General features: G+C 42.9%; 1 protein-coding gene across 5 annotated transcripts in view; it reads left to right on the top strand.

The window, feature by feature from the left end:
- The window catches only part of rngtt (RNA guanylyltransferase and 5'-phosphatase), a 429,772-nt gene that overhangs the window by 61,306 nt on the left and 344,212 nt on the right, over positions 1-24,254 (top strand). For all 5 annotated transcript variants that reach the window (XM_069887348.1, XM_069887351.1, XM_069887349.1 and 2 more), the window contains exon 4: positions 14,622-14,710. In XM_069887348.1, the coding sequence (XP_069743449.1) occupies positions 14,622-14,710 (89 nt within the window). The remainder of the gene's footprint in view (positions 1-14,621; positions 14,711-24,254) is intronic.

Here is a 24,254-nt window from a genome sequence, read left to right on the forward strand (position 1 = left end):
GTCACCTACCTGTGGTGTGATCACCTCCCCTAAACAACTAACTATAGCACCTTTCTGCCACCTGTATGATCCTCACTAAGTTCAACTGACACTCCCACTGATCTGAAATGAGCTGCAGCTGGACATGGTTATTGGGGCACTTCTCCCACATTCCATAGTAGGAACAAATCATTCCACTGCCATTTCCATCTTTTGACATTAGTTATGGGTTTCTTGGCACCACTCAGCCTCCTCACTGAAGGCTTTGCATTTGGACCTCAAGGATAGCATTTTAACCTTAAAAAAAAAGCCCTTCTCAAAATGGCTTCTCTGATTGAGCTTGAATCCCTTTTCTGTGCACAATCAATAGAAACAAGAAGTTAGACCTGCCTTCCTCAATTATTTCTACTTCTCTCCTTGATCCGCTTGATAGCTCAACAGAAGGAAAAAGCCTTGGAAATTCTTAATAGAAAACTAGGAGATCGTAGATGAATTAAGTGAGTATTTTTCTTCAGTCTTGACTCTCTAGGCTAGTATCACAATCAGTGAGGATTGGTAAGAACATCTCCTCCATAGCTCCATTAATACTGGAACACTACAGGGCTGCATTCTGAGTCTCCTGCTCTACTTCTACTCTCTTTACACCTATGACTATGTGGCTAGGTTTGATGACAACACCATTTACAAATCTGCTGACGATATCATGGTCGTGGGTTGTTTAGCAAAAAAAGTGGTGACTCAATATACAGGAAGGAGATTGAAAACCTAGATGAATGGTGCACCAACAACAACCTTTCACTCAGTGTCACCAAAACCAAGGAGCTGATTGTCAACTTTAAGAAGGAAAAACCAGACATATACGATCCAGTGATCATTTGGAGATCAGAGGTAGAGAGGGTGAGTCACTATCTCAGAGGATTTTTCCTGGACCAAACATGCTAATGGCATTGTGAAGCATGTCAGCACCTCTACTTCCTTAGGAGTTTGCGGAGTTTTGGTATGACACCAGAAACCCTGGCAAATTTCTACAAATGTGTGGTGGAAAGTGTGCTGACTGGCTGCATCATGGACTGGTAAGGGGGAATACCAATACCCCTGAGTGTAAAGCCCTCCAAAAGGTAGTGGACACAGGCTAGGATATCACAGGAAAAACCCTCCCCACCATTGAAAACATCTACAGGGAACACTGCTGTCAGCAGCAATCATCAAGGATCCACACCACTGAGCGCATGATCTGTTCTTGTTGCTACCATCAGGAAGGAGGTAGAGGTGCCATGAGACTCGCACCTCTGGGTTCAGGAACAGCTGCTGCCCCTTCACTATCAGATTTCTCAACAACAAACTCAATCAGGGACTTAAGGACTCTTTTGCACTATATTGATATTTTTATTCTCTCTGTATTGCAGTCAGTTTGTTTACATTTCTTTATTTGTTTACATGTATACATTGTGTACAGTTTTATTTTGCATTACCAATAAGCTTGCAGAAAAAGAATCTTAGAGTTGTATGTGATGTCATGTATATACTCTGACAGTACCCATGAAGTCTAAATCTAATCTCAGTCTCGTGATAGCCTTTTAGAAAGAGCATAAATTAGGAATTAAAAGGTAGAGTGGAACTCTCAGAAAATTAAAATTACCAGGGTGTTGGTGCTGAGCAAATTATTTGAAGCTGCAGATTGACAAGCCTCAGGTCCTGATAGACTTCATCTTAGACTCTAAAAAGAAGTGCTTGGTGAGATAGTTAATACAGTTGATTTTTAATTTACCAAAATTCCATTGATTCAAGAAAGATGTCATTTGATATAAATCCTTTACTCAAAGAGAGAGAGACACAAAGCAGAAAACTATAAGCTGGTTCACTTAACTTTTCCCTTTGGGAAAATATTAGAAGTTATTAATTAAAAAAATATTATAACAGGGCACTAACAAAAATTTGAGATATCAGGAAAAATAACATGGTTCTGTGAAAGAGAAAGCTTACTTGACCAATTATATAGAGCCTTTTAAAGAAGTAGCATGTGTTGTGAATAAAAGATAACTGGCCTATATATAAAATATAATGTGTGTGTTATATGTGGGTGTGTGTGTGTTATATAATGTGTGTGTTATACAAGATGTTATATATATATATGTGTGTGTTATATAATGTGTGTTATATATGTGTGTTATATAATATATGTCCTTTGTTTTGTTCTCTGCACTTTTCTTGGAGCTGTCTGAGGGCAAAGACCATGTCAGTAGTTCCTCTGTTTGCGCGAAAGCCGCACTGTGATTCTGGGAGAATATTCTCGGCGACACTAGGTATTATTCTATTTAGGAGAATCCTAGCGAAGATTTTGCCTGCAATGGAGAGCAGCGTGATTCCCCTGTAGTTTGAGCAGTCTGATTTCTCGCCTTTGTTTTTGTACAGGGTGATGATGGTGGCATCACGAAGGTCCTGAGGCAGTTTTCCTTGGTCCCAACAAAGCTTGAAAAACTCATGCAGTTTGACATGCAGAGTTTTGCCGCCAGCCTTCCGGACCTCTGGGGGGGATTCCATCCATACCTGCTGCTTTGCCACTTTTCAGTTGTTCGATTGCCTTATATGTCTCATCCTGGGTGAGGACCTCATCCAGCTCTAGCCTTAGGGGCTGTTGAGGGAGCTGGAGCAGGGCGGAATCTTGGACTGAGCGGTTGGCACTGAAAAGAGATTGGAAGTGTTCTGACCATCGGTTGAGGCTGGAGATCTTGTTGCTGAGGAGGACTTTGCCGTCTGAGCTGCGCAGCGGGCTTTGGACTTGGGGTGAGGGGCCGTACACAGCCTTTAGAGCCTCGTAGAAACCCCTTTGTTGACCTCACCAAAGCCTTCGACACCGTGAGAAGGAAAGGGCTTTGGCAAATACTAGAGCGCATCGGATGCCCCCCAAAGTTCCTCAACATGGTTATCCAACTGCACGAAAACCAACAAGGTCGGGTCAGATACAGCAATGAGCTCTCTGAACCCTTTGCCATTAACAATGGCGTGAAGCAAGGTTGTGTTCTCGCACCAACCCTCTTTTCAATCTTCTTCAGCATGATGCTGAACCAAGCCATGAAAGACCTCAACAATGAAGACGCTGTTTACATCCGGTACCGCACGGATGGCAGTCTCTTCAATCTGAGGCGCCTGCAAGCTCACACCAAGACACAAGAGAAACTTGTCCATGAACTACTCTTTGCAGATGATGCCACTTTAGTTGCCCATTCAGAGCCAGCTCTTCAACGCTTGACGTCCTGTTTTGCAGAAAGTGCCAAAATGTTTGGCCTGGAAGTCAGCCTGAAGAAAACTGAGGTCCTCCATCAGCCAGCTCCCCACCATGACTACCAGCCCCCCCACATCTCCGTCGGGCACACAAAACTCAAAACGGTCAACCAGTTTACTTATCTCGGCTGCACCATTTCATCAGATGCAAGGATCGACAACGAGATAGACAACAGACTCGCCAAGGCAAATAGTGCCTTTGGAAGACTACACAAAAGAGTCTGGAAAAACAACCAACTGAAAAACCTCACAAAGATAAGCGTATACAGAGCCGTTGTCATACCCACACTCCTGTTCGGCTCCGAATCATGGGTCCTCTACTGGCATCACCTACGGCTCCTAGAACGCTTCCACCAGCGTTGTCTCCGCTCCATCCTCAACATTCATTGGAGCGCTTTCATCCCTAACGTCGAAGTACTTGAGATGGCAGAGGTCGACAGCATCGAGTCCACGCTGCTGAAGATCCAGCTGCGCTGGGTGGGTCACGTCTCCAGAATGGAGGACCATCGCCTTCCCAAGATCGTGTTATATGGCGAGCTCTCCACTGGCCACCGTGACAGAGGTGCATCAAAGAAAAGGTACAAGGACTGCCTAAAGAAATCTCTTGGTGCCTGCCACATTGACCACCGCCAGTGGGCTGATATCGCCTCAAACCGTGCATCTTGGCGTCTCACAATTTGGCGGGCAGCAACCTCCTTTGAAGAAGACCGCAGAGCCCACCTCACTGACAAAAGGCAAAGGAGGAAAAACCCAACACCCAACCCCAACCAACCAATTTTCCGCTGCAACCGTGTCTGCCTGTCCCACATCGGACTTGTCAGCCACAAACGAGCCTGCAGCTGACGTGGACATTTACCCTTTCCATAAATCTTCGTTCGCGAAGCAAGCCAAAGAAGATAATATATGTGTGTTATATATGTGTTATATAATGTGTGTAGGGATGGGGGGTGTGGGGGTGTTGGGGGGGTGGGAGTGTTGTGTGTGTGTGTGTGTGTGTGTGTGTGTGTGTGTGTGTGTATTAATAACATTTTGCTGAAATGCTCATGGAAAACAATGTGTCCGAACCTCTTCTCACTAAATCGTTACCTTCCAATAGCTATCAGACTCTTGAGCCTCCCCTTGTTGCACTAATCATGGATTCTACACTATTGTTTTCAAATTATTGGTGTCAAAGAGTTGCTTCTTTTTGCACTAGGATAACAGAATATTTATTGTTGATATATTTTTGATTGTCCTGTTTTTGATTTAGTTAACTATATTATTGTCGTCTTTTACAAAACACTTTTTGTGCATACGTACATTGTCCAATGTATATGGCAATAAACATTATAAAATGTGGATAGAAACTGGCTGGCTAATAGCAAGCAGAAAGCAGGCATAAATGAGTTTTCAAATTACATGTAAAATCCCTGGTAATTGGAATTCATGTAACTGGCAGCCTCAAAGAACCAGAAAAAAAATCTAAAATAAATTAAAATTAAAATATACAATAAAATAACAGGTAAAAATACACAAGTTTAAAATTGTAAAGTAAATCTTATCTGAAGTAACACATAAACCTTTGGTGAAGATTGGAGCAAATATTCAGCCAGCGGAGTGCCTTGGTCGTGCTTTGCTTGTAGCAGCTGTTTGAATACAGTTGAATGAAACAGCAATGGTATCACCCAAGATGAAGAGCTGGTTGATGGTGCTTGCTATTGGAGTGTCTCTCTTAAACTGTCTCCTTACCCCTGCTTAGTAAGAGTTGCCCCAGTCAGAGACTTTTCTGTAAACCTGGGGGGGGTGGGGGGGATGGTGGGAGGGGGGGATGGTGGGAGGGGGGGATGGTGGGAGGGGGGGATGGTGGGAGGGGGGGATGGTGGGAGGGGGGGATGGTGGGAGGGGGGGATGGTGGGAGGGGGGGATGGTGGGAGGGGGGGATGGTGGGAGGGGGGGATGGTGGGGGGGGGATGGTGGGAGGGGGGGATGGTGGGAGGGGGGGATGGTGGGAGGGGGGGGATGGTGGGAGGGGGGGGATGGTGGGAGGGGGGGGATGGTGGGAGGGGGGGGATGGTGGGAGGGGGGGGATGGTGGGAGGGGGGGAGTTTATCTGCAATGTGATGAATCATCTTTCGGGCAGCTCCATGAAAGGGGAGGAACCTGCAGATGCAATGACAGTTAAATATTTTCAAAGAAGGTGAATGAAAATAAAGTAAAATGCTTTAAGGTTTGTGTATTCATGCAAGTGTACTGTATACATTAGTATGTTTGCTTTTTAAACTGTTCATTCTTAATGCAGGTGTATTAAGTTAGGCATTGTAAGAATAAGTCTCAAGCAACCAGAAAATGCAGTTGTCCGGTATTTACCAATTCCCATAGGTGCCAGATACCAGGGGTTTTACTGTGTTTTATTTTTAAGCTCTCTTCTGTAAATGCTGGCAGAAGTTCTTCAACTATTTTTGAGGTTTCTTGGTAAGTTAAGGGATAATGGGAATGCAGAGTTAAGGTTGCAGACACATCAGCCATAATCTGATTAAATGGCTGAGCAAATTCATTTAGACTACTCCTGGTTCTGGTTCTGTTGCTTGGTTGCATGAAACATTTTAGCCTAGTTAGCATAGAACTTGTCAGAAACTTTTTTGAGAATGATTTGTGCCAAGATTTGTCAAAATATGTGAGATGTGTTCGTGATGAGATCAAAACAAAAGGGCAATTCAATATATCCTCTGATCTTCCTACCCATACTTACAAACAATAATTTTAGTTTCCTGGGTCGTATGGTTTTGGATCCTTGACTTGCTTATCTGAAGATCACAATCTGTGTAGATCGGTAACAACATCTAACTGACAACCAACATGGGCGGATTTCAAGGATGACTCCTTCGCCCTCAACTCTACTCATTCTACACCATGACTGTGTGGATAGGCACAATTCAAATGCTATCTATAAATTTTCCGATGATACTACAGTTGTCAGCAGAATCACAGACTGCAATGAGGAAGAGTGCTGGAGCAAGATAGATTAGGTAGTTTAGTGATGTCACAGTAGCAGCAAAACCTTGTGCTCAACATCAGAAAAACTAAGGAATTGATTGTTGACTTCAGGAAGGGAAGCCAGAATAGCACAAATGTCCTCATCAAGAGGTCTGCAGTGGAGAGGTTAAGAAAATTCAAATTCCTGGGTGTCAACATCTCTGAAGACCTATCCTGGGACCATCCTGTTGATGCAGTCATGACGAAGGCACACCAGTAGCTATATTTTGTTAGGAGTTTGGAGAGATTTCGTATGTCACCCAAAACTCTTAGCACATTTCTACAGGTGTACTGTGGAGAGCATTCTGGCTGGTTGAATCACTGCCTGGTTTGGAAGTGCCAACTCTAAGGACAAGAATAAATTCCAGAGGGTTGTTAACTTGGCCTGTGACATCACAGGCATCAGACTTCACTCCATCAAGGACATCTACATGTGTCTTAAAAAAGCAGCCTCTATCCTCAAAAACCCCACCATCCAGGCCACACCCTCTTCAATCTGCCACCATCGGGGGAAAAATGTACAAGAGCCTAAAGACGAGTACTCAGAGGCACAAGGACAGCTTCTTCCCCACTGCCATCAGATTCCTGAATAATCAATGAACCAAAGACCCGGCCTTCCTTGTGTGTACTATTACAGCACAACTCTGATTATCCAAAATGGTCAGGGTCAGGCCTATTTCGGATAAACTTTTTTTTTTCAGACAACTGGTCATTTGTGGAAGAAAAACCAGCTGAGCAGCAAATCACTTGTAATGGTGTTTATACAACAACAAACAACAAGGGAAGGCCTTTTAAGCATTAAAATAATTTTAAATTCTCACCATAAAAATGCTGGCCACTTCTGATCATCAACACCTCCCCACCGAGGCCCCCTCGTGCTAGGAGCCAGAGGCTCCTGCCCAGGACCCTGAGGGGGTCGGCTGCTACCGCTGGTAGCCTGAGGTCCCCTGTCAGTTTTGCTCAAAAAATTTTGGATAAATAAGGATTTCTGATTTGTTTGGGATATCCTTAATTGAATTTTACAAATTTTCATGAATGAGGATTTCAGAGAATCCGATTTTGGATAATCGGAGTTGTACTGTGTTTTTATTAATATAGTAATGTTGTAGGATGGTTGTAATTGTTTACACTGCGACGCTGCTGCAAAACACGACTTGTTCATGACAATAAATTTTGATTCTGATCTTTAAGAGGCGTTGGTTCAAGAAAGCAGCTTCTATCATCAGGACCCTCACCACCCAGGCCTGCCCTTTTCTCACTGCTATAATCAGGAAGGAGGTACAGGAGCCTGAAAACACTCAAAGTTACAAAAATTGCTTCCCCCCCCCCGCCATCAAATTTCTGAATGGACAATGAACCTTTGAACACGACCTTTTTCTCTTTTTAGTGCTATTTATAGAATTGTAATTTATAGTAATTTTGCTCCTTGTTTTGCACAATTCTGCTACTGCAAAACAATACATTTTGTGACATGTTCATGACAATAAACCTAATTCTGAGTTCAGATTTATTGGTCCTTTGAAAGCAGCTAAACAAATGGATTGGTTAGTAAAGAAAGTGTATGATATGTACTTTCCTTCATTTGTAGGGCATTGACTATAAAAGGAAGGAAGCCCTGTTGCACTACAGTATATTAAAATTAGATTAGGCTGCACTTCGAATATAGTGTTAAATTCTAGCACAGGGAAAATGTGGAAGCTTTGTAAAGGATATGGTGAAGCAGGATGCTGCCTGGATTAGAGGGTATCAGCTAAAAGAAGTGGTTTGAATTATTTTTTGTTTTCTCTGGAGCATTGGAGGCTGGGAAGAGACGTGATAGAATTCTATAAAATTATGAGAAGGACTGATAAGGGAAACTGTTAGTCTTGATTAAAATGTCATGCTAGAAGAGATGCCTTCAAGATGCCTTAAGAGCTGTGGTGGCACACTCTCTCATATGCAATGAGTAACGCCACGTGACGGGGCAGCCATGGGAAGGAAGATGGCATCGTCAGGGGTTCTTCCTGACTCAAACCTCCTGGGCAGCGATTATGATGTCACCACACATGTGGTGACTGAGCCAGCGCTGCCTTTAAAGGGCTGCGCGCTACATTCAAATAAAACAATCGTGAACAACCCTCAACATGGTGGCTGTGCTTTCTTCAACTGAGTGCCACAGAGTTGTATTTTAAAGCATGGTAGGAACCAGTAATGGGTTGCTGGATGTAGTGGCGGAAGCAGATATGATGCCAACATATTGTATGGTTCTAGACAGGCACATAATTATGCAGGAAAGAGAGGGATATGTACCATGTGCTGCGTGGCATTGGGACATGGTTTTAATGCTGTGGTTGGGATGATTGTTACAGTTTCTGCAGATACACTGCATCTGGAGAGGAGATGGAAATTCTTAGTTTTTTCTTTGGAAAAGAATTCCACAAGTAAGGAAAAAATGATCTAAATTGGTCTTTTTAAATCTATCAGGGTCACCCTCCCCCAGCGTTTCTACACTACCACCCTGCCATTTTTAAAAATGCTTATTTTCTATTCTACCTCTTCAGTCATTAAAAAGTGATCCTGACTTGAAATGTTGACTGATTATTTTTCATGGATTCTGCCTAAATCCTGTTCCAGAATCTGCAGTTCTGTGTTTCTTTGTTTTTTTTTGGGATAAGAAGCTTGATTTCTAGATCAGTCAGTAGTTTCCCTTGGTATATGTGGTGGTCCCTCACTCTTAAGTCAATTCATTTGCAAACTGAAATAAATTTGGAAAAGTTTATTGAGACGAATGAGACGAAGGTGGTAGTAATGGATTGCTTATTAGCAAAGAAAGATTCAAAAATTCAGATTTCAGGAGTTTGAACTGCAAACACTCAAAGGTGATGGTTATTTTGTGTTCAGGGTGTTTGAATGTCCAATTAATTTGGTAAGGATTGTGAATTTTCTCTAATCACTGAGCTTGAATTTGGATTGCAAAGCAGTGAACACTTTTAAATCGGTGATGACTAATTTGGACAGAAATCCAGACCGGTTAAATTGTGTCATGATCTGTAAAGGCTAAAATTAACTTCAAGCAAATTATGGTGTCAAACAAAATTGCAACTCATTTTAAATAAAATAATTTTCCTTTGTTGCTTTGCAGCAGTCTGAATTTAGGCTGTTAATAAATTCTAACATTAGTATCTTCATTTGTGTGTTAAAATATAGTTCTGTATGGTTAAGTGAGTTTCACATTCTACTTTATCTCTACAAATACCCCTACCTGCCCAAAAAATAGCACTGCTATTTTCATGCCTGGCAAATATACTGTTGCAGTACCTGATCCCACTGCTAGGTGGAGCTGAATATCATGTATTTTAATTGTTTTGAATTGTATTACGTCTGAAAGCTGTAAGAAATGTTAAAAGCTGAATGTCGTGCTTTAATGGCAGTGCATTCAGTTATCCAATGATTATCCAACTGCACGAAAACCAACAAGGTCAGGTCAGATACAGCAATGAGCTCTCTGAACCCTTCTCCATTAACAATGGCGTGAAGCAAGTCTGTGTTCTCGCACCAACCCTCTTTTCAATCTTCTTCAGCATGATGCTGAACCAAGCCATGAAAGACCCCAACAATGAAGACGCTGTTTACATCCGGTACCGCACGGATGGCAGTCTCTTCAATCTGAGGCGCCTGCAAGCTCACACCAAGACACAAGAGAAACTTGTCCGTGAACTACTCTTTGCAGACGATGTCGCTTTAGTTGCCCATTCAGAGCCAGCTCTTCAGCGCTTGACGTCCTGCTTTGCGGAAACTGCCAAAATGTTTGGCCTGGAAGTCAGCCTAAAGAAAACTGAGGTCCTCCATCAGCCAGCTCCCCACCATGACTACCAGCCCCCCCACATCTCCATCGGGCACACAAAACTCAAAACGGTCAACCAGTTTACCTATCTCGGCTGCACCATTTCATCAGATGCAAGGATCGACAATGAGATAGACAACAGACTCGCCAAGGCAAATAGCGCCTTTGGAAGACTACACAAAAGAGTCTGGAAAAACAACCAACTGAAAAACCTCACAAATATAAGCGTATACAGAGCCATTGTCATACCCACACTCCTGTTCGGCTCCGAATCATGGGTCCTGAACCGGCACCACCTACGGCTCCTAGAACGCTTCCACCAGCGTTGTCTCCGCTCCATCCTCAACATCCATTGGAGCGCTTACATCCCTAACGTTGAAGTACTCGAGATGGCAGAGGTCGACAGCATCGAGTCCACGCTGCTGAAGATCCAGCTGCGCTGGATGGGTCACGTCTCCAGAATGGAGGACCATCACCTTCCCAAGATCGTGTTATATGGCGAGCTCTCCACTGGCCACCGTGACAGAGGTGCACCAAAGAAAAGGTACAAGGACTGCCTAAAGAAATCTCTTGGTGCCTGCCACATTGACCACCGCCAGTGGGCTGATAACGCCTCAAACCGTGCATCTTGGTGCCTCACAGTTTGGCGGGCAGCAACCTCCTTTGAAGAAGACCGCAGAGCCCACCTCACTGACAAAAGGCAAAGGAGGAAAACCCAACACCCAACCCCAACCAACCAATTTTCCCCTGCAACCGCTGCAATCGTGTCTGCCTGTCCCGCATCGGACTTGTCAGCCACAAACGAGCCTGCAGCTGACGTGGACTTTTTACCCCCTCCATAAATCTTCGTCCGCGAAGCCAAGCCAAAGATTCAGTAATGAGAAAAATAAAAGTTAATTTGGGGGGAAAAAAAGTTGCATTTGGTCAGTTGGACAAAATGTTCTTCCAATTTCCTGGCTCTTTGATGTAGAAGAAAGTTTGAGCAATGGTTTGTAAGATCATAAGTTGTAGGAGCAGAACTAGCCAATTGGCATACTGAGTCTGCTTTGCCATTCAAATCATTTATTTTTCCTTTCATTCAGATTCTCCTGCCTTTTGACCTTTGACATCTTTACTAATAAAGAATCTATCAACCTCTGCTCTAAATATACCCATGGACTTGGCCTCCACAACGGTCTGTTGGCTGAAGAAATTTCTCCTCGTCTCTGTTCTAAACATAATGTATAGAACACTATACATCATAGGGCCTTTGGCCCTTGATGTGTTGACCCATATACTATATTCCTTTCTTTAAATAAAAAACTAAACTCTCCCTACCCTGTAACCCTCTAATTTTCTTTCATCCATGTGCCTGTCTAAGAGTGTCTTAAATGCCCCTAATATTTCAGCCTCCACCACCATCCCTGGCAAGGCTTCCACAACTTATTTTTTAAAAAAAGTACCCCGATGTCTCTCCAAATCTTCCCTCCCTTCACTTTGTACATACGTTCTCTGGTGTTTGCTATTCCTTCCCTGGGAAATAAGTGCTAGCTATCCACTCTATCTATCCACTTAACCCTAACCCTAACATAATCTTGTAGACCTCTATCAAGTCCACTCTCATTTTTCTATGTTCCAAAGAGAAAAGTCCCAGCTCTGCTAACCTTGCCTTCTAAGACATTTTCCAATCAAGGCAACATCCTGGTAAATCTCTGCACCCTCTCCATAGTTTCCACATCCCTCCTATAATGAGGTGACCAGAACTGAACACAATACTCTAAGTGTGGTTTTAGCAGAGATTTGTAGAGTTGCAACGTGACCTCTCTACTCTGAATTCAATCCCCCTATTAATGAAGCCCAGCATCCCATAGGCTGCATTAACTATCCTATAAACCTGTGTGACGACCTTGAGGGATGTATGGATTTGAACCCCAAGGTCCCTCTTTTCATCCACAATAATTAACCTTGTACTCTGTTTTCTAGTTTGTCCTTCCAAAATGCATCACCTCACTCTTATCGGATTGAACTCCACCTGCCACTTTTCTGTCCCACTCTGCATCCTGTCTGTATCCTCTTGTAACCTTCAACAACCTTCAGGTCCATCCACAACTCCTCCACACATCCACAAACTTACTGATCCATCTTTCCTCCTCTTCATCCAGGTCATTTATAAAAATCACAAAGAGCAGAGGGACATCCTTTTATTTTGTAGCTCTCTGGTTCTGGTTTGTTTCAAGACTAGAAACATAGAGAAGGTCTACGCTATCCAGCTCCTTCAATACTTGGTAGGCTTCATTGAGATCCTCCTCATCCTTCTAAGCTCCAGCAACTGTAGGACCAGAGCTATGAAACTCTCCTCATGTTTTAACCCTCTCATCCCTGGGATCATTCTCGTAAACTTAATCTGGACCTTCTCTAATGTCAGCACATCCTTCCTTAGCTATGGAGCCCAAAAGATCTCACAATACTTCAATTGTGATTTGACCTATGCCTTTTAAAAGCTCACCATTACATCCTTGTTTTTTTTATTCTCATCTTCTCAAAATGAATTTGCCTTTTTTACTATTGACTCAACTGCAAGTTATCTTTAAGGAATTCTCCAACAGGACTGCCAAGTCCCTTTGGACTTCTTCTTTCTGAATTTTCTCCCTGTTTAGAAAATAGTTCAAATTCCTATTATCAAGTATATGACTGTTGTGTTCCATCTACCAATTCTTGCCAAGATAAATACTTTTGGAACTGTGGGCATTATTCCTATAAATGCCATTAAAATGCTAGCAATTTTGTATTTGTGAAACAGAAATGTTTCCAGCTTGAGAAGGAGATTAAAAAAAAGTTGATCTGAATGCTAAATGAGGATTATGAAGAAAAACAAAGTTATTATGAGTGCTTCTAAATATAAAGAGGGGAGATATACAAATTGAGTGAACTTGTGGAAATACAAGTTTGTGAGGAGTTCCAATTTCTGTGTTTGGAAATTGAGCAGTAGAGCTGATGGTTTTCTTGATCATTTAAGATTTGGTGTTCAGGGTCAAAGAAGACAATCTAGTTATTTATCACCTAATCAAGTTTAAATGATGGAAATACAGAGCTGACAGAAGGATGCACTAAAATAATTTCTGAAAACATTTTGCTTTCTAATCTCAAAAGATGGGAACAATTTATCAAACATAGCTGATGTAATTGTTGGCCTAATTGTATAAACTACAATTGCTTTTAAATTTTGTACCATTTTAGATATTTGTTGACTTCTAAATTGATCGTGAGTCCACATGCAAAATGACACTTTGGAGATCAATTGATAATGAATAATATGTTTGAGTTTAGTGACGGGTTTTAGAAATAGTGCCATTATATTTAAGAACAATCTTTCTCTGAATAATATTTCTCAAGGATGGTGTATTCCCTGCTGTTTTAATTCAGGGTGTATAAACTGGTGGAATTTGTACAGAAAAAACTGTTGGAACTGATTTCTATTTGGCAATACAGTACCTTCAGTCCAAACTGCTTGCATTCCTTTTCTGGATGCGGCAATAGGTTTTTTTTTTTACTAAACTCTTCAATGCTTCAAATCAACATTGGATTTGGCAGAATCTGATATTGACTAAAATATTTAATGGCATTCAAGTGTCTACTTTCTTTGTGTCTTATCCATCACCTGGGTTCACTGATCAGTTAGATTGACTTAATTAATGGCTCAGTTTCAAATTTTTCCACCTCATTCTTGTTTTCAAATCCTTCCATATAGTGTCCCTCCATGTCTATAACCTCCTCCACTTTACTCATTCTGGCCGCTTGACTGGTCTGCTGTTAGACTCTTGTGTATTTAATTGCAAAATTTCATCAAAATTCTCAGCCTATTTACCTCGCTTGACAGTCCTTAAAATGCTTTTTGAGTATCTGCCCTAATATCCCAGAAATGCCTTATTTTTGATCACGATTGTCTTAATCACCTTGTGACATTTTCGTACAGCTTGGATTCCTAGCATACTGACTTGGCATCAACATGTCCTGAAATCTGTAGTAACTTTGAATTGCCACCAGATAGCATTCTTACCATTTCATTTCAAATGACTAGGACTAAAATTACTGCATCCAAAAACATTGTGATCAGTGCCATACAACATTTCTACTTGTGCAAAATAAGATTATCTGAACTAAAAACGTAAAATGCAAGAATAGTTAGGTGAGACAGCATTTGTGAAGCGAGAAACAATTAATATTTAAGGTTGATGACCTTCCATCAGTTCTGAAATATTGTAACCTTCAGAATTTTAATATGTGGTTCACGAATCTGCCTTATTTAGTTTTTATTATCATAAAATATATTGCTTCAATAAACTCTAATTTACTTGTAAAACTGGTAGATTGAGAAAACTATTGAATGCTCGTGTTATAATATGACATCTTTAGTAAAACTTAATAAATGAGTCTGAAAATTCTTAAATTTCCTTTTTTAAAAAAAATACAGATTTGTGTTTGTACAGTTGTCAATATGTCAAGTGCAGTATTGTTTGTGACTACATTTTGATTTTGTTTCATTTAGACATGCTGAGTGCCCCACTGAAGAAATAACAAAAATGTTCATTCAGTTATGTGAGCATTTCATATTTCAGCATCCCTTGGAATTAATAGGTATGTAATAGGGAAACAAGTCTGAATATATTGTAACCTTTTGTTTGATATCTTGTTGAATTTTTGCAATTTGTTTTCTATATTTGGAGGGAAAAAGGCACAGTCAAAGTAAAAGGTCCATGTAAGTAAGACGTATAGACTGTAAGAAATCTGAAAGAAAACGGTTAGACCACAACTATAGTTAAAGATTTCCTTTGATACAGGCCCTTCTGGCCTATGAGCCTGTGTCACTCAATACACCCATGTGACCAATAAACCTACTAACCCCGTCCATTTATGGAACATGGGAGGAAACCAGGGCACCTGGAGGAAATCCTTTAGGAAGTCATGCAAACTCCTTACAGCCAGTGGTGGATTCTAACCTGGGTCACTGGTGCTGTAATAGTGTTGCACTATCTGCCAATGTACTTCAATAAATTATTTCTTATGCACACTTATTTCAGTTTTTAAAAAAAAATCTTGTTTTTTTTTTGTTGTTTTAAAGCAGTGGTTCTAAACCTTTTTCTTTCCACTCACATACCACTTTAAGCATTCCCTATGTCATAGGTGCTCTGTGATTAGTAAGGAATTGCTTAAGGTGGTATGTGGGTGGAAAGAAAAAGTTTGAAATCCACTGTTTAAATCGTACCTAATTGACTTGTTATGTGCATGGTTTCATAACTCCAAAGGAAATGGCCAATGACAATTTTTCTCAAGCAAAATACTTCAGTAACAATTGGGTCTAGAGCAGTGGTTCTCAACTTTCCCTTCCCACTCACATACCACCTTAAGCAATCCCTTACTAATGACATAGCACCGATGGCATAGGAATTACCTAAAGTGGTATGTGAGTGGAAAGAAAAAAGTTGAGAACCATTGTTTCAAAGGATTTATTCCTCTCCACAGGCTATTATGTGACATGTTGTATGTGCAAATTTGGGATTTTAGATATACCTCCTACTATCAAACCTGCTTTGAATAGGGTTACACAATGAGAACGTTTTTAAGATTTTAGGTTTCCATATTTTGCTGTTTGGAATTTGTTGACCAGTAAAGGATCTGAAGATGAATTGCATTCATATATTGCATTTTTCTTGCAGTACAGTGATACCATTTGAAATGTACAGATTCAAGATTTCAGTTTCCTTTATTGTCATGTAATAGTACAGAATATGTAATATTACACAAAATTGCTTTCTGCCTGTCGGAAGGCAGACTTAGATTTGCCATTAGTGTTGCTTGGCACCCCTTACAGTAAGAGAGAAAGAGAGGAAAAAGAGTCCCTTCAGTGAGAATCAATGGATTTGCCTTCAGTGAGAATCAATGGATTTGCCTCCAGTGGTCTCGCAGGCCCTGCAGCATAGGCTCCTGTTCTATCCATCAGCTACCCGAACTCTAAATCTAAACTGACATGATCAGGAATGCTTCAGTGCCTGAGGCCCTTCTTACCCTTAGCACCCTCTTGAATCCTGGTACCGATACCTGGTACCAAACAGTTTGGCAAATTAACTTTTTTTCTCTTTTCAAAGACCAAGTCATCCCTTAGCCTATTCCATTAACTAATGAGTCCCTCTTGTTTATCTAGTTAGGATCTCCAAACGGCTGTGAATATGGGAATAAAATAAATAGTAAGGGATTCTGATTAAATTTTTTTGCAGTCATTTGTTAAAGTGGCCATCATGTATCTTTGATAGTAATTTTTAAATTAAATTAAACTAGACGTACATTACGGTAACAGTGTATTTCAACCCAAGAGTCCATACTGCCAAAATTGCATTCCATTAATCTACACCCTGGTACGTTTTTGAAGGGTGGGAAGAAACCAGAGCCCCTGGAGAAAATCCACGCAGATAATGGGAGAATGTACAAACCCCTTACAGACAGCGTGGGATTTGATCCAAGGTCCGGTCCCAATTGCGGGTGCTAATCACTAGACCAACTGTGTCATATAAAATAAATCAAGTAAACAAATTGATGTGGGAAAGATAATGTTTTCCTCTTTTATGTGGCTTAGATGTTTTGGATGCATGCTTTATTTTGTGATAGTTCTTCCTTTTTCTCCCTCCCCCCCACCCCCCAAGTGTGCATGTAAAATTGTTTAAATAAATAACTTTGCACTTACTGCTTGAACAGTAGAAGGAGATGTTCTATTTTGAAGGATGGGAAGGAAAGAATATAAAAAGGAACATCTTTTGTGAACAATTGAGGCACAAAACAAGTTTTAACAAAAAAATCTAATTAACAAACTGAGAACTTGGGGTCATATTGCTTGTGTCCTGTTACTGTGCATGTATACGTTGATGGGAAGAGGAACTCTTCTTAAGATATCCTCTTAGGATTGAAGATGACCAGCTTCTGCTCTAGTTCTAGTGGGTTCTGAAGTGGTTGATGAGGCCAATGTGGAATCTGCTACAGATACTGTAAAAGGTGCTTGATGCAGGATTTACAGTACTTTAGCACTGGGTAAATAAGCAGACCAAAACTGCACACAACTGCAAGTATGGTTATATCAATGCCCCGTACAGTTGAGAAAGACATCCATATTTTTGCATGTCATCCTCCATAGATTAAAGACCAACATTCCATTACCTTACCCCATTTGCTTACTGTTTCTGCATGCTTACCTCTTGTGTGTTTATGCACTAATGCACCCATACCCTTTTATAATGTATTATGTTGTTGTCTACATCCATTTAAGCAATGCCCTGCTACGGTAGAGGTTTTCTACCATCGAGGAAAGCCTCGAATTTCCCTTAATTTTCCTCCAACCAAGTTTTTGAAGTTTGGTACACCCAGTTTCTATAAATCCTCTTCTTAATCTCTTAATGTCATCAGCAAAATTGGTTGCTATACACTTGATCTCTTCAAGCCTTTGCCATAGTACGGTGAATAGTGGCAGCCCTAGCATTGAACCCCAAGGTTAGATTTTGTAAAGCTCAAAATGATCCAGTAATCTCAACTGTCAGCCAGTGATTTATCTTAGCTGATATATTTTTTCCAATCTACCTAATAGATTTACAAAGTGTTGCATGCTAAAAATGTTTTTAGGAGTTGAGAAAAACATGTCAAGAATATCCTGTTGTGACTCCTAACTTTGTGAAGAATAAGTGTTCGTCTCTATTGTAGAAAGTGAGAATAATTTTTGTAGGGTTAGTCCAGTGGAGCATGCCTCTGAAGAGTAATGAAAACAGTATCAAAGGTCAGAAAGCTTGTTATGGTGAGAGGCACTGTAGGATGCTGCCAGAGCGTTATCAGATGAGGAAGAGGGTGGATTTTGCAAGGAAATAGAGATGGCTATTAGTAAGACAGAAGACAATTTTTACAACTACCGTCTTGACACTTTCCAGCTGTGTGATCGATAACATCAATAGAAATCTGTGAGAAAAACATCTTGGTTGTTGTCATAGAAACAATAGAATTGGCATTCACCATTCTTGAATGTCTTTTTGTACTGGATAATTTACAAGTACATTTTACAGAATTAACATTTTGCATACTGTCTGCTCTACTTCATATTTATAAAACTGGTGTGTGCCTTGATTATATGTGGTATTGCACATTCAAAGTTGTGTCAATTTGCACTGTTCAATTCAAGAGATAAGAGGGAAGGAATAGCAATAACTTACCATTCTACTGTAGTTAAAATCCTTTTTTTGAAGGTTTTCTATTTCCTCCCCTCCCCCTTTATTTACAAAAGCTCTCTCTCTGCCTGTTTCCTCTCTCACCACCTGCTCCCTTCCTTTCTCATGTCCATTGGTCTCCCTTGCTCTCTCTGTACTTGTTCATTTCCTCCACTCTTTTCTGCAGTTTAGTCTTATTTGAGTTCAAACTTTTATTTTTAAAAACTAAATAAAAACACATCCAGTTGTAAGAATGTGTTCTAAATTACTTACTTAAGTATGAGTTTGAAATTATTTATTTTTCATTGCATTAATACTTGGTCTGTTTTTTGAAGGAGAAAGTAGTTGGTTCAGTTAAAACAATTATTGAAAAATTCTAATTTAGCCTTGGATTTGTCGTAGTACTGATGCTTACAAGTCAGAGTAGATTCAAATTCCACCCGAAACAATAATGAGTGGACTTTTTTATTGGCTGAGGTAAAATGTTTTGGATGATCTGTCAAATTGAGTTAAATGTTTTAAATAAAAAATACCCGTGACTGTATTTGAAGAGTACTGTAATTAACTTGACATTGAGGTGAATATTTATCCTTCAGCCAATGTCAGAGCAAAAGATTGTGTCGTCATGATCGAATTGCAGTTTGTGGGGGTTTACTGTGCGCAAATTGTGTGCAGTGTTTTCTAACAGAATAATTACACTTGAGTCTTTTATTGGCTGTAACATTGCCTCCTCTTGTGCATTCACCGATCAAATGCCTTTCTTGTGGTGGCACACCACTAGGCAGGCGAAGCGCCCCCGCTTGTAATCCACGCGACGGGGCAGCCGGCCAAAATGGCGCCGTCGGGGGGGTTTCCCCTTCTTCTCAGCACAGGGCTCAGAAGCCTGTGCTGGGGGACCATGTGATGCCCAGGTGACGTCAGCGGCCCCCAGTGTGGTTCTCAGCAGGTCTGGGCTGGGAGTATAAGTCCAGCCCAGCAGCCTGCAATAAATCAGTTCGGTCTGGTTGTGTGTTCTTTCAGTAGCAGTGTAGCTGCTGTTTCAATTGGTGACCCCAACTGGTTCAAACGTCTTTGAACCCATCATGATCGAACCTGGGATTAATGCTATAGCCGTCAAGCTGCCTGAATTCTGGGTTCAGGAGGCAGAGACCTGATTCGGCCACTCGGAGGCGCAGTTTCACATCCGCAAGATTTCATCCGACACGACCAAATTCTACCATGTGGTCGTCGCCCTGGACCAGGCCACCGCCAAATGCATGCTGCACCTCGTTCAGCACCCACCTACCGAAGACAAATATGAGATCATCAAGCGAGTGCTCACTGGATCCCTCAGATTATCCAGGCACCAGCATGACACTCGGATGCTGCACCTCGACGCCCTGGGGGACAGGTCCCCGATGGAGCTGATGGATGAAATACTCATGCTCATGGGTGAGCACACCAACTGCCCACTTTTCAAGCGCATCTTCCTCGACCATATGCCCGGGGACATCCGGCCGCTGCTAGTCCAGGAGAGCTTCACCGACCCGAGGAAGGTCACCCAGAAGGCCCAAGAGCTATGACATGCACGAATCCTGGAGGGCTTAGAGGTCCAGCAGGTCACGAGGCATGGGCATGACCACGCCAAGCCCGCCCCTTGTGCTGTGGAAGAGCACCCAACCCCTGCAGGAGCCACCAAGAGCATAAACAGGCCTCTGCTTCTATCACCAGCGCTGGGGAGCCAAGGCTCGGAAGTGTCATCAGCCCTGCTCTTTCCAGAGAAACAAGCAGGCTGGCCGCTGTTAATGGCTGCGGCGGCTGGCTAAGGACACAGCCTCCTCTACCTGCGAGACTCAGTCAGCGGCCGGAGGTTCCTTGTCAACACTGGGGCCCAGATCAGCATCATCCCGGCCACGGCCATTGAGTCCAGGAACCGACCTCGAGGTCCTCTCCTCCGTGCAGCCAACGCAACAGATATTCGGACGTATGGAGACAAGACAGTCCACTTGCAGATCGGCCAACGAAAGTTCTCGTGGAGGTTCACCGTCTCGTCCCTTCTGTCCGCCATCCTGGGTGTCGACTTCCTCTTCGCCCACGGGCTTCTGGTGGACATTCGGGGTAGGGACCTGGTGGACGCCCTTACTTTCCAGGCCGTTCATCTTGACGCCTCCTGCACAGAGCAGCAGCAGATGGCCACGATCAGCACTCCCAGAGACGAGTTCCAGCGAATCCTGGATGAGTTTCTGACCCTCCTCAAGCCACAGTTCTCCACTGCCTTGCTGCGCCACGGAGTGTTCCATCACATCCCCATCCAGGGCCCACCGGTTCACGCCAAGGCATGCTGGCTCCCGCCAGACAAGCTCCAGGTGGGAAAGGAGGAGTTTTTGCATCTGTTGGAGCTGGGGATCATTCGGTGGTCCGACAGCCCATGGGCCTTGTTGCTCCACCTGATCCCGAAAGCCTCTGGCAGCTGGCGCCCCTGCAGAGACTATCGATGGCTCAATGAGGCGCCAGTACCTGACTGTTACCCCATCCCTCACATCCAGGACTTTACGGCCAACATGCATGGTGTGAGGGTTTTCTCCAAGGTTGACCTGGGGCAAGGTTATCAACAAATCCCAGTGCACCCTGAGGACATACCCAAGACGGCCATCATCACCCCCTTCGGCTTGTTCGAATGCCTTCTCATGCCGTTCGGGTTCAAGAACGCCGCTCAGACCTTCCAGTGCCTCATGGACTCAGTGGGCAGGGACCTGGATTTCATCTTCATTTACTTGGACACTATCCTCGTTGCCAGCAGGGATCGGGCGTAACACAAGGCCCACCTATGCACCCTCTTCTCCCAGCTGACCTACTTCGGCCTCACCTTCAACCCAGCCAAGTGCCAGTTTGGGAAAGAGTCCATGCAGTTCCTGGGCTATACCATCACGGCCTAGGGAGCCACGCCCGCCGCTAAGGAGATCGCCGCTATCAAAGAGTTCCTACGACCGGACAATCTCAAGGGGCTGCAGGAGTTCGCAGGTATGATCAACTTCTACAACCGATTCATCCCGGGAGCTGCACGCATCATGCAGCCGCTATTCACCCTCATCACAGCCAAGCACAAATTGCTCACCTGGACCCCAGAGGCCTGCAGTGCATTCGAGGCCACCATGGACGCCCTCATGAAGGCTACCATGCTCGCCCACTGACCTGCACATGGCGCTCTCCGTCAATGCCTCTGCCACAGCTGTCGGTGCCGTCCTGGAGCAGCAGGTGAATGGACAAAGGAAGCCGCTGGCATTCTTCAGCCAGCTTCTCCGCGCACCAGAGCGCAAGTATAGCGCTTTTGACTGTGAGTTACTGGGCATGTACCTGGCGATGCGGCATTTTCGCTATTTCTTGGAGAGGACGACTTTTACCATTTTCACTGACCACAAACCCCTCATCCAGGCACTCGCGGATGGCGAAGGACCCCTGGTCGGCCCGCCAGCAGTATCACCTCTCCTTCGTGTTGGAGTTTACCACCAACATTCGGTACAAGGCGGGGAAGGACAACGTGGTCGCCAATGCACTCTTGCGACCGGCCATCTGTGCACTGATGCCCGGCCTTGACCGACCAGCTCACCTGGCACCTGTGCAGGGACCTCACGAGGGGACGTACAAGGTTGTCCAGCGTTCAGGGTCTACGTTCACGCTGGACATTGGCGGCAGGCGGTGGGAACTATTTACTGTGGACAGGCTGAGGCCAGCGTACCTTGACCCCACTGAACCAGTGATTGTGGCCCAGCCCAAGAAGCGAGGCCACCCAGCTAAAAAGGACATTGGCGCCAGTTCTGGGGGTGGGGGGGGTGCTGTGTGGCGGCATGCCACTAGACAGGTGAACTGGCCCCGCTTGTAATCCAGGCGGCGGGATAGCTGGCCAAAATGGTGACCTTGGGGGTTTCCCTTCTCAGCACAGGGCTCAGAAGCCCGCGCTGGGGGACCATGTGATGCCTGGGTGGCATCAGCACCCCCCAGTGCAGTTCTCAGCCAGGTCCGGGCTGAGAGTACAAGTCCAGCCCAGCAGCCTGCAATAAATCAGTTCTGCTCACTGTGCTCAACCCGTCTAGTATGTTATTTCAGTAGCAGTGTAGCTGCCGCTACATTCTCTTCATTGAATATTGGTAACTATTAGCTTGAAAGGCTAAATCAGGATTGGTAATTAACAAGATCATCAGGCTGGATTGTGCATGCTATGCTTTGTTCTTTGCTGCAAAGTTCTTCTGAACTAAATTTTGAACTTCTAACTACAATTCTGCTGATTTTAGACAGTTTTGCAACAATAACAATTCCTAAATTGATGATTAAATTTGTTTGATTTTTTTTCAATCTGAATGTGCTTTTAACACATCAGTGACAGAAGAAGAGAGATGATGCGTCTTGTTGCTGTGGAAACTACATTTGCTCTCTTGTTTAAGTATTTGTTTTTTTTTGGTGGAGACTGAAAATGGCTGTTAAAGTCATGATTTTAATATCAGTTTATTTATATTTGTGTGGACTGATCTCATGAAAAATACAGGTACACGATCCTTTACCCGGAACCTTTGGGGGACAGTGTGTTCCGAATTTCGGACTTTTCTGGATTTCGGAAAGCCCACCTGAATTGTGCTGCTGTATCCACCCTCACCCCCCTTCCAGTCGCCCCGTTGCCTCCCCCAAGCGTCGGTCCCTCGGCCGCCTCCCCCAAGTGCTGGCTGTCCGGCTGCCTCTCTCCCCCCTTGGAGCTTTCAGGATTTTAGAAGTCTGGATAAAGGATTGGGTACCTGTATATAAAAACAAAATATTGTCTGCAGAAACCAATTATTTGAATTACCAGAGGTATGAAACGTTACTTAAAATGTCAAAACTGAAATGTGTTCATGGGCCAACTATATTGAAAAATTTGGTAGAATTTCTCATTTTTTCGTGTTTCTCATTTCCCAAGGTTTTGATTGGTGTAGTGCCTATATAAAAATACCAACTTTTTTAGTTAAATGTAGTGAGATTGGCTAAGGATGTGTTGCATTTTAGAGAGTGGAATTTCAATGAACAAGTAGAAAAGTTTTATTTTTGGAGAAAATATTTGTAATTGATACTTTACCCTTGGATTTATCATTAACTATGCATGCACTCCATAACAGTGAAGCAGTAGTTATGGTCAAAAAGATTGCCAACACTGAAAAGGAACTGGTTTTGTCTGTTCACTGGTGACAACATATTGCCTTTTATTTCACTGCTAATGTTATTCCCTACTTGATGGAATATGGCTTAGTAGGCTTTAATTAATCTTATGTTCAGTCATCTTGCTGAGAGTGTCTTAAGTTTTGAAGGCTGTTTGAAATTAGAGGGCATATATTTAAGGTGAGAGGATGGAGGTTTGAAAGTTATTTAATAGGTATTTGAATACGCAAAACATAGAGGAATATGGAATTGATGGAGGCAGGTGGGTTTAATGTAGATGGACATGATGGACAACATCAAAGAGGTAGTCTGAAGGGCCTATGTCCATGCTATATAGCTCTTTGACTCTATGGTAGCAATAGCAAACTAGTACTAGAAACAGTCAGGCCAGGCAGCATCTGTGAAAAGAGAAACAGTTGATACTTCAGGCCAGGACCCTTTGTCAGAACTGGGAAAGAGAGGGATGCAAGTTTTCAATAGGAGAGGTGGGGAGGAATGGGTGGGACAAATGGACAATGGGACAATTTGAGGAATATGTGATTAATAGCGAGGCTGTAGGACTGGATGAACAAATAAAAATTAAAAAAAAAACTGTGCTAAAGGTACATTGAGAAAGTTTGTTTTGCCAGCAGAGCATCTAGTCATCTTGTATATATTGCAGCAGTGAAAGCAGTACTGAAATGAGTTAGAACACAGCAAAGGCAACATTACTTTTTGAGTGCAATACACAAAGTGTTGGAGAAACTTAGTAAGTCATGCACCATCCATAGGAAGTAAAGAAACTA

This window comes from Narcine bancroftii, chromosome 6 (genome assembly GCF_036971445.1).
Source record: "Narcine bancroftii isolate sNarBan1 chromosome 6, sNarBan1.hap1, whole genome shotgun sequence".
Taxonomy (NCBI): Eukaryota; Metazoa; Chordata; class Chondrichthyes; order Torpediniformes; family Narcinidae; genus Narcine; species Narcine bancroftii.